General features: G+C 52.2%; 1 protein-coding gene across 1 annotated transcript in view; it reads right to left on the bottom strand.

The window, feature by feature from the left end:
• ERBB3 (erb-b2 receptor tyrosine kinase 3) overlaps positions 1-8,342 on the bottom strand; it is a 23,691-nt gene extending 15,349 nt beyond the window's left edge. Inside the window, exons 1-9 of the mRNA XM_012805540.2 lie at positions 8,071-8,342; positions 4,335-4,486; positions 3,062-3,248; positions 2,256-2,381; positions 1,543-1,608; positions 1,271-1,389; positions 1,021-1,162; positions 576-689; positions 374-494 (exon numbers count right to left, since the gene is read on the bottom strand). Of these exons, the coding sequence (XP_012660994.1) occupies positions 374-494; positions 576-689; positions 1,021-1,162; positions 1,271-1,389; positions 1,543-1,608; positions 2,256-2,381; positions 3,062-3,248; positions 4,335-4,486; positions 8,071-8,152 (1,109 nt within the window). The 5' untranslated portion in view covers positions 8,153-8,342. The remainder of the gene's footprint in view (positions 1-373; positions 495-575; positions 690-1,020; positions 1,163-1,270; positions 1,390-1,542; positions 1,609-2,255; positions 2,382-3,061; positions 3,249-4,334; positions 4,487-8,070) is intronic.
• Positions 8,343-11,028: the final 2,686 nt, after the last annotated feature.

The following is an 11,028-nucleotide window of genomic DNA, read 5'->3' as shown; positions in this document are numbered from 1 at the left end:
AGCTACTTAGGAGGCTGAGGCAGGAGACTCGCTTGAGCCCAGGAGTTGGAGGTTGCTGTGAGCTGTGATGTTACAGCACTCACTACCCAGGACGATAGCTTGAGGCTCTGTCTCAAAAAAAAAGGATATACTGTCCCTGTCCTTGGCAGGGTGATTGCACAAGGATGCACAAGGATGTGCTGAGGGAATTCAGGGACCTCCTTAAGCAATGCATGGGATGTTGAGTTAATCATTCTCCTAGGTCCTTTGTAACCACTAAGATTTTATGACTTAGATTCCTAGTCAATTCCACCTAGGAAGGTTTAGGCCAGTGAAATGAACTATGAGGAGTGGACAGGGCAGAGGACTGAGGAGGAAAGACAGACTCTCTAACCCATTAAGGCCAGTGATAAGAAAGTCCAGGTTGCCCAGGATCTTGGTGCAGTTCACAAATCCATCGATGTTGCTTGAGTCCACAGTCTGGAAGCGGCTTCCAGCACCTGTCCCCTCACAGGCTGCAAACAAAAAAAGAGGTTCAATGGGGGCAGTCTGAGGAAAGCATATCTCTTTTCAACTTCTTATCATCTTCTACTCACCTTTAGGGCATAGCCCCCCACAAGGTTCACACATCTTTAGCCCATTTTTATCTACTTCCATCTTGTCAGGAGGACAGGCTCTGACACAGGACGTCTGATCCACCACAAAGTTGTCTAGGGAAGGGAAGGGCATATTAGAGGAGAAGGAGGAACAATGCCAACTACCAACAAAATCCCATCTGGGCGCTTCTCCGTCCTGCTCTGCACTGTCTTTGTCCCACTACCACCCTAGGTTCCTTAAGAGCTGTCCCTTTGCTCTATGTTGCTACAACAATAGAACTGGGGGCTAGAAGTCAGAGGGACACAAGTGGGGACACTCATTGGGGATGGTTAGATGATCATAACCATTTGCCTTCCAAGTTCCCAATTGGATCCCTTTTACCCCACAAAACTTTGTCTACAATTCTGGACCCACTATTATCAGCCCTTCCTTTCAGACACTTACGGGGACAGTTGGCTACACAAACTCCTCCATATTGGTACTTGGTGTGTGGATTGGGTTCCAGCTGGAAAGTTAGCTTATTATAGACAAGAGGCTGTGGACACCGGGGTACACAGGCTCCACTATCATTGAAGTGTCGACAGGCCTGGGAATGTAGAAGACTCATAAAACTCATGTTGCATATGTACCCCTACCCTCCTCCCCAAAGCCTACACCCCTATTTTGAACCCAGGGAAACACTAAAAGTACATACAAAGCAGTCTGTGTCCTGAGGGCCTGAGCACCCCCCTGCACACTCATCATGGCAGCACTGGTTGGGGTTGGGCCCAAAGCAGTGACCATTACACTGAGGGGCACAGATGGTCTTGGTCACTGTGGAAGGAGAGAAAGCATAGCTGTCAGGACTCTTAGAACTGCATTCTGAGACCACTGCTCTTCACTACCCCCAGGGATGACACAGGTTTGGGCAGGCAGGGATATGAAAGTATATGAGTTTGAAGTTTTTGGAGGGAAATTCAAACCCACATGTCTGGCAGTCTTCTGGTCCGGGACCCCAGCATCTCCCCTTGCAGACCTCATGACAGGGGGGACCTGGTTAGAAAAAAAGACAACACAAAGGACAGTCAGAGCTAGGAAAGGATTGTTTGGATCAACAGGGTATGATGTCAGCACACAAGAACCTCAATCCCAAGAAGCAAAGAACCAGAGCAACGTCCCTCCCTGCCCTTGGAGAGCAGGGCTGGGCTGGGTGAACCTGTCAACAAAGGGTGGAGCCACGCCTCCACACTACCCACTGGGCAGCTAAAGGGGAGGGATTCAGCAAATGCCAACCAACCTCAGCCCAGTCTCAACCCAGGAACTTAGTTCCTCCTTGGCAAACTGAACACAGCAGGAAGATAGGTGAGTGGACAGAAGGAATAGCAGATTCTGTGCAAGGGTAGATGGGTTCCAAGGAGAAGAGGGGACCTTGTGGTGGAAAGAGTAATGGCTGTGGAGTCAAAAGAAATGAATTTCCTGCTTAGAACTCAGAGATCTTTTTGCTCCTCTTCTTGATATGCATCCTCTGTGGCTTGGGTTCCAGGGGACTTGTCCGGTCCTTCCTGGCAGGCTCTTGGGCTAGGGCCTGGGGTGTTTGTTCAGTGGAGAAATGGGTTCAGATCAGGGATGTAAGGATGATGGGAAAGGAATCACTCTGGTTTGGTGGGACAGGGGGAGCAGTGTTTATCATGGTCACTCACAGCTTCTGCCATTGTCCTTCACCACTATCTCAGCACATCGGTCCCTCACGATGTCTCTCCAGTCAATCGTGTCCATGTGACAAAGTTTATCATTCTTCTCAATATAGACACCCCCTGACAGAATCTCTGAGGTAAAGGAGAGACGTGGCAGGGTCAAAGGCTACGGAAGAACACTTCCCCACCAGTCTGAAAGATATCTGAGACTCAGCAGCATAGGAAAGAGGGTAGACAGGTATGTCCAATTAGATCCAAGCTGCAGAGAAAACTCTCCTTATAAGAGAAGTCAGGTCAAAAGAAACTCCTGCCTCCTCAAACACCTGTCCAGATCCGGTTTAGCCAGTGGGGGGAGGGAAGGGAAAGATGGAGAAGATCTCTGACTCAACAACAGCTCCCCCCCCCCCCCCAAGCCCTACCTGTGTGTTTTCCAACTGACTGGGACAGGGTGAAGCAGCAGGTGACCAAGTGTTATTTAACCCTTATATGCCTCCAGCTTATTGAGGGTTGGGAGGGAGTAAGGGTAGGATTCCCAGGGAAAAAGAAATATTAAGGTATACTATACGCTGATCTTGCTCCAACTCTAGTCCCACCAGGACAGAGGACCCTTTCCCTGGAGTAGATGCCCACAGCTCCCTATTGGAGACCCTCTACTGTCTAGGAGGTGGTGGGCTTTTAGACCACAGTGGTCAAGGAAGTGGGCACCTTGGATGGGGCACATAAAGTGAACAGTCTTGGGCAATTATCAGGGAGGTGCCAGTCAGCAGGTTGGCTAAAGGGGGCAAGGCTAGAAGGAGTTACCAAGAACTGACCAGTGAGCTGAGTAAAGCGGAGCTGGCGAAGAGCATGGCTGGAATTGGTGTTATAGTTCAACATGACAAAGATGGCAAACTTCCCATCATAGACTTGGGTGCCCCGCACGACTCGGAGGTTGGGTAGTGGTAGTGTAGAGAATTCATTCATGGCCACGAGGACATAGCCTGTCACTTCTCGGATCCACTGTGATGGAACAGATTGTATCAATGCATGAAAAGGCAAAAAGTCTCAGTCCCTTCTCCCTCCTTCAGGAATTACAGAATCCTTAACTCTTTTAAGTCTTTCTAATTCCTATTTTGCAGTAGGGAGTAGATTACACCACCCTGTCACTTCCAACAGAGAAGACAAAGAACAGAAATTATTGAAGAATTCTAGTTTCCTACTTTTTTTTTTTTGCGACAGGGCCTCACTCTGTCACCAGAACTAGAGTCCAGTGGTATGATCATAGCTCAAGGCTACCTCCAACTCCCAGACTCAAGCAATCCTCTAGCCTCAGCCTCCCAAGTACCTGGGACTACAAGTGCCTGCCACCACATCCAGTTGATTTTTTTTTTATTCTAAGTAGAGATGGTTCAAGACCACCCTTGCTGGTCTTGAACTCCTGATCTCAGGTGATCCTCCTGCCTCAGCCTCCCACAGTGCTAGGATTAAAGGCATGAGTCACTGCATTTGCCAAGTTTCTTGGTGTTTTTTTTTTTTTTGAGACAGAGTCTCACTTTGTTACCCCTTGGTAGAGTGCTGTGGCCTAATAGCTCACAGCAACCTAAAACTCTTGGGCTCAAGTGATTCAAGTGATTCTCTTGCCTCAGTCTGCCAAGTAGGTGAGACTACAGGCACCCTCCACAATGCTGGGCTATTTTTTAGAGATGGGGTCTCACTCTAGCTCAGGCTGGTCTGGAACTCTTGAGCTCAGACAATCCACCCACCTTAGCCTCCCAGAGTGGTGGGATTAGAGGCGCGAGCCACCGTGCCCGGCCTTAGTTTCTTGCTTTTTTTCTTCTCAAAGTTTCTCCTGCCAGGAAGGTCCTGGCTTAGTTCCTTTCTCATCTCCCCAGGTGCATCTCAGTCCTCAGGTGTCTCTCTGCACTAGTCCCTGCTTCTTTTGCACAACCACAGAACACCACCTGCCCCATTAAACACAGGTTTGAATCTTAGGAACTACTGAGTCCCAGGAATACTGAACTTCAGAGAGAGCCCTGAGAAAGAGAAGGTGGCTCCTAGGGGAGAATAAAGAGGAGCAGGTCGAGAAAAGGGGACAGGCACTCTAACCTGCAGGAAGGAGAGGTCAGCATTGTGTCCTGTGAGCACAATCTCCAGGTTCCCCATCACCACCTCACACCTCGCGTAGAGCTTGTACAGTGTCTGGTACTGGTTCTCAGCATCGCCAGTCACACTCAGCCCATTCAGAGTCCCAGGACACACTGTTCAAAGTAGAAAGAAGAGTGGCAGAGGGATGGACACAAGTTCTCAAGTTCTTGGCCCCATTTGCCATTCCTCAAGACACTTCCCCCCACCCCCCAGTGTGCCTTCTTCCAGCAGGATCAGAAGGCATTTGCCTCCAACCCCCGCACTAGTGACAGATAGGCCTGCTGTGGCTGAGAGCCTCCTCCCTTCTCAGAAATACCCTCAACATCGCTTGAATGCAAAGGTGAAAAGGTTTCCTTTTTCTTCCAGGGACCTCCTGTGCCTCTTTCAGGTACTGAGGGGTTAATTGAGAAAGAAGACAGGGGATTTTTTTTTTCTCTCCCTAGAAAGGAGAAGTTAGGAAAGGACCACAACTTTGGTTAGCCTCCTCTCCCCCTCCAACTAGGGCACTTACTTCTTCACCCTCATCCTGCCTCTCTGGGTCCTGGAATAAACATCTCTTTGGGGCTAGCACACAGCCCCTATTGTGTCTACTGAGGGTGGGATGGGGGCAGTGGTGGGGGCAGTGCCTGGGGCCACAGTCCAGCCCACAATGAGGCGATTCTATCTAGGAGGAGGGGGCTGCCCCACCCTGTCCCCAGATACCTCATCCTCAGCAGTACCCCTCTTCACCCGCAAGCCTGGGGCTCAGACAAGTGACCTCACTAGAGGGGGGAGCTCTGGTCGTGGTGGGGTGTCAATGGAAGCTTTGTCTTTAGAGCTGGAAGATAAGGAGCTGGTTGCCCGCCCCTCTCTTCCTAAACTCTAGCTTTCCTTCTCACTCCTTCCCCTAGCCCAACACACTCCCTCAGCATGGCTTTCTAGCCTCAGAGTACTTTTCAGCAAATACAGCAAAGCCTGGAGGGAAACAGTAGCAGACTCCCTACTCTAAGCCTTCCATGCAATTTCATTGTTAGAAGAGATTCATTAAAAAGACTTCCAACATGGCAATCCTTACCCTCACTAGAGGAGAGTCTAGACCAGAGGCACATGAGGCGTGTCAAGGCTTGGGAGTTCACTTTTTGTAAATGTGGAGGGCAATGGGCTGTGGGAAATCTTGGACCCTGAAGCCCCATTCCAGTCTCTCTCTTCTGCCTCAGAAACAGACTCTGGGTGGAGGGGGTGGGGAGTAGAGAGAAGATACCACCTGTTCCAACCACCCTTCCCTCAGGCAATGGCAGCTCAGTGGGAGTCAAGAGTGGGAATGTGGGAGGGAGATTGGTGAGGTCCCAACTCCTCCTACTAAATACACCCTTCATCTGACCACTTGACCTTTGAGTGTTCTCATACAATATCTCTCCCTAAGAAGAGGAGAGGTTTGCTAGTCTTAGCAAAGAGGGGTAAACAGGCCCGGAGCTCCCAGGAGCTTGGGAACTCCAGGGTCCTTGGGCTGAAATGAAAGAAACTAGGAAAGTTAGTCATTTCTGGAACAGCCCCACCCTGATTCCCTTCCTGGAAGGACACCCCCTTTTCCAAGTTAAGGCGCCAATCCTTCTCCTGAGATAAGGGAGGAGCCAAGATTTCTGCACAAGGAAGTGGTGTGTGTGTGAGTGCACACATACACACACATGAACAGGTATACTCTCCTGCTGGCACCTAAATCTATGCAGATCTGTCCTTACAGGAAGTATTTCAGGTGGCCCCATTCATCCCACCTACCCATGTTTGTGCAGACTTTGCATCTAGCTTGTAAAGATACAGTGTTAGAGGTCCCAGTTCCCTGCCACCCTGAGGGTAAAGTCCATATTATACAAACAGGGCAAAGGGCTTGGGTGGGAAGGAACTATAACCAATACCTCTGGGGAGGGACTAGGCAGCTTGGGGAGCAGGGTGGGTAAGGGGAATTATAAGAATCCCTGATGTGACCAGGGACCAGGGACATAGGGAAGGGTAATGTCACAGACCCTCCTCTGCTAGAGAGCACTGAGGCTGGGACAGAGCAAGAATCTCTAGCCCTCCTCAACAAGAGGCCTCTCCTTCAACATCCCCCACCCCCATCACTGCCAGGACAAAGGGGCTATAGAAGGACTGAGACAGGGCCGGATGCCCAGAGGCTGCAGGAGCCAGATAAAGGGTAAAGAGACCCAACCATGCCTGCCTCCTGCCTCCCCCAGGGAAGGTGGCCAGAATCTGGGACTCCTGGGTTCTTAGTTGAAGAGCTAGGGGTCTGGGTGGGACAGTTATACAGCCACTCCACTGGCCCCTCCCACTCCAGACCTCAGACCACCCCCCTCCACCAGCTGGGAGTGTTCACATCTCAAGATCTCAGGGTCTAAATTTAGGCCCAGCAACTGTGGGGGAAGCACAGGTGGTTTCTCCCACTCCCACCCTGGGGAAGGGGCCCTGGCTCTGCCAAACCCCAAGCTGAGGTCTAGGGGGATGGGAAGACATCAACAGGACTTCAATTCCAAAACACCAGCACCGCTTGGTGTCCATGGTCCCAGAGACACCGCAAAGGGGTGGGCACAGATAGCATGGGAGTGGGAGGAGGATTGGAGAAGAGCAATCCAGGACTCTCTCTAGAGTCCTAGAGACAGTGTCAGACAATAAACAGAATGGGGGCAGCAGGCAGAAGTGGAGCTTAAGAAGGACTTCTCAAGGATGGGAGGCTCAGAAGGTAGACGAGGTGCCCTCTTGCCCCTCGGGTTGGGGAGAGAAATAACAAAAGGCTGGGGCACCGGCCCCATATACCGAGGGTGGCGGGTTCAAACCCAGCCTTGGCCAAACTGCAACAAAAAAATAGCCCGGAATTGTGGCGGGCGCCTGTAGTCCCAACTATTCTGGAGGCTGAGGCAATAGCATTGCCTAAGCCCAAAAGCTGGAGGTTGCTGTGAGAAGTGAGACTCTGTCTCTACCAAAAAAAAAAAAAAAGAAAGAACAAAAGGCTGGACGTCCATGCCCCAGCAGCTCTTGGCCCAGGGCCTTGTGTATATTAGGTGCTCAATAAATATTAGTTGAATTGCCCTGAGTCTTGACAGAGAGAGTGATCAGGTTGGGCCAGCTCTATTATTTTGAGGGGAAGCGAGAGGGCAACCTCTGTTCCCTCTCGCCCTGATGTCACCTGGACTTGGCCCTCTGGTTGATCTCAGCCCTCCCCAGGGCAGGCTCACTCACGAAGAGGAGGTGCCGCTCCTCTTTTCCAACACTAGACAACAACAACCCACTCCGACCCTTCCGTAGCTCCGCCCCGTCGGCAAAACAACGAAACTGGGGGTTGCTGAAACCAGGTGTCGGGTGGGGGACAGGAGCTGGGGAGCAGAGACCCTTCCGCCGAGATCCCCACTTCCAATCATCTCCCGTTCACAGAAAGATCCTCGCTCTGCTCCCTGCAGGCCCCTCAGAGGTGCGAACTGCTTGTGTCGGGAGGAGAGACCAATTAAAGGGTCGGCGGCGCGTTGGGTGGAGGACGTCCAGGAATGCATTCCCGCCGGGACCACCCCAGAACTCGAGCCTGACCGCCCTCTCTCAGGTGGTCGCAGCGGACCCGGGGCCAGCACCTCCACGTCCCACACTGCCCGACACCCTGCTCCTGCCCTCAGGGACTGCGCGCCGCGGCTCGGGCTCCCAGGGTCCCAGCCCGCTTGGCTCCCGCGCCGCTTACCTGCCTGTGAGTTGCCCACCTCGGAGCCCCGGGCCAGGCTGAGAAGCAAGCCCAGCACCTGCAGAGCCCCATTCGCCCTCATGACTCCAAAGGAGGGAGAAGGGAGCCCAGCCGAGTCCGGCCCGGGGGCCCCTGGACTAGGACATCGAAGCGGGAGCCACCTGAGCCGCCTGCGAATTGGTGGCGGCGGTTACAAAACTGCAACCGGAGCTGGAGCCGGAGTCCGGGGCGGGAGGGCAGGGGAGGGGTGTGTGCCTGTGAGAGACGGAGGGAGGGAACGCAGGAGGCAGGGGTGAGTCACGGCCGCGCCCCTCCGCGCGGGCCGAGTGGTGATTGCAGTAGCCGGGACGGCCCTCCTCGAGCGCCACGCCCCGCGGGCCCGCAACCTGGCCCGGCAGACCCGGGATGGGTCTCGCCAGAATTATTCTTCGGGAGCTGCTTTAAGGGGACATCCAGATTCCAAAAGCCCCTAACTCCAAGGAAAGGTAACGAATGAGGGTGGGGACAGAGCTCCAAAGCCCGGCCCCCTGAAAGTTGGTCTTGTCTATTAACCAAATGGCTCAACTCCCCTAGCCGGTTGGTTCAGTTGAGGGGATTTTCGTTCCGAACGTATTTCCCTCTGTGTATTTTTGAGAAGGGCGGTGTTTTTTGCCTCCTATTCAGGCTACCTCAATTTTTCTTGGGACTTGAAACCTCATAACTCATCCACCCTACCCAGGAACCCGAGCCCCAGAGGCCGCGTGAAATTGCACTGTCTCCGGCCGCTTCCTTCTTCAGACCCGGCGCCGGCCCGGCCTCTCCGGGGGATTTGGAATGGGAGTGGGGGGTAGTGGTTTTCAGCCTGGGAACAGACCCCGGGAGGGGCTCCCGCACCTGTCGCCGTCCCCTCTGCTGCCCCCCATGGCCGCCTGGGAGAACAGCTGCCTCTCCTTCCACACTGGAGTCTGGCCACGCTGTCCAGGCGGCCGTAGTACCCAAAGTTCTGGGGATCCACATGGGTCCCCCGAACAGGCAATAACACCCTCCCAGGTGCCAGGTCCAAGTTCCTGCTCGAAAGGAGGAGGAGCGTGCAGTGAAGGAGGGCATGAAGAGGACACCAGAGGCGAGTGGCATAGATCCCCGAGACCCTTCGCACCAGCTCCCACGATCCCCGCCCGAGGGTCGGCCGCACTGCTGTTAGTGCCCAAAGCCCTGCTAGCCCCGGGCTGGATACCACTGGCGCCCCCTGGCGCCCAACCTGTGGCAGTGACGTCCCACACGGCGTTACATTTTCCATTCTTTCAACTGAAGAGCCCAATTATTTTCCCGAGTACTTCAAGCCTGAAGACTTAAGTGTCGATTGAACTTTAATGAGTAAAAATGTCACCCATCACTCCCAGCCAAGACAACGGGCTAAAATGCTTTCTTTTCTTTTCTTTTTGGTTTAGATATGTTCTCACTCTGTTGTCCAGAGTGTCATAGTGTTAGCCTAGCTCATAGCAACCTCAAAACTCCTGGGCTCAAGTGATCCTCCTGACACACCCTTGGCTAGTTTTTTTGTTTTTTTTTTTTAATTTATTTTTGTGTATTTTCTTTTTTTTTGAGACAGAGTCTTACTGTGTCGCCCTTGGTAGAGTGCTGTAGTGTCACAGCTGACAGCAACCTCCAACTCTTGGGCTGAAGCAATTCTCCTACCTGACCCTCCCAATTAGCTGGGATCACAGGCGTCTGCCACAATGACTGGCTATTTTTTGTTGCAGTTGTCATTCTTGTTTTAGCTGGCCCAGGCTGGGTTGGAACCCACCAGCCTCAGTGCATGTGGCTGGTACCGTAACCACTGTGCTACCAGCGTGCCTAGCCTACTTTTTATTTTATTTTATTTTATTTTTTGAGACAGAGCCTCAAGCTGTCCCCCTGGGTAGAGTGCTGTGGCATCACAGCTCACAGCAACCTCCAATTCCTGGGCTCAGGTGAGTCTCCTGCCTCAGCCTCCCAAGTAGCTGGGACCACAGGTGCCCACCACAACACCCAGCTATTCTTTTGGTTGCACCCATCATTGTTTGGCAGGCCTGGACTGGATTCAAACCCACCACCTTAGGTGTATGTGGCTGGCGCCTTAGCCACTTGAGCCACAGGCGCCAAGCCTACTTTGTATTTTAGTAAAAGAAGTCTTGCTCTTGCTCAGACTGGTCTCAGATTCCAGAGCTACAGCGTCTGGCTTCCCAGAGTGCTAGGATTACAGGCTTGAGCCACGTGCCTGGCCCTGGCTAAAATTCTTTTAACCTGCTGTGTATTGACATGCAACCTAGAGGGTCCATTCTTTTTTTTTTTTTTTTTTTTGAGACAGAGCCTCCAGCTGTCGCCCTAGGTATAGTGCCTTGGCATCACAGTTCACAGCAACTGCCAACTCCTGGGCTCAAGCGAATCTCCTGCCTCTGCCTCCCAAGTAGCTGGGACCATAGGCGCCCGCCACAATGCCAGACTATTTTTTGGTTGCACCCATAATTATTGTTTGGAGGCGCAAGCTGGATGTGAACCCGCCATCTCAGGTGTATGTGGCTGTTGCCTAAGCCACTTGAGCCACAGGTGCTGAGTCCTAGAGGGCCCATTCTGCTGGATAATCATCCTATCTCGGGAGATTGACTTTGCCCAGACCACATGGCCACCATAATAGTAATAGCAACAGTAAAACCGCTAACATACACAAATACATCCATACTCCATTTTGTTTGCAAAGCATTTCCTTAAATTTAGTGCCTTAGAGAAAGTGTCACTTAACAAAAATTATGTGAGCTAGGTGACATCACTCCATTTTACAGAACTAGAAACCTGTGACTTCTCGAAGGTCATCCATCTAGTGACAGTAGTCAGGTGATCAGGCAAGAAGGAGGAGATCAGGTTTGATTTCTTTTTCTTTTTTCAGACAGAGTCTCACTATGTCACTCTTGGTAGAGTGCTGTGGCGTCACAGCTCACAGCA

The sequence above is a fragment of the Otolemur garnettii genome, unplaced genomic scaffold (assembly GCF_000181295.1).
Source record: "Otolemur garnettii isolate 467f Iridium unplaced genomic scaffold, OtoGar3 scaffold00043, whole genome shotgun sequence".
Lineage (NCBI taxonomy): Eukaryota > Metazoa > Chordata > Mammalia > Primates > Galagidae > Otolemur > Otolemur garnettii.
The sequence above is the reverse complement of the archived record's forward strand: the minus strand, read 5'-3'. Positions and strand labels throughout refer to the sequence as shown.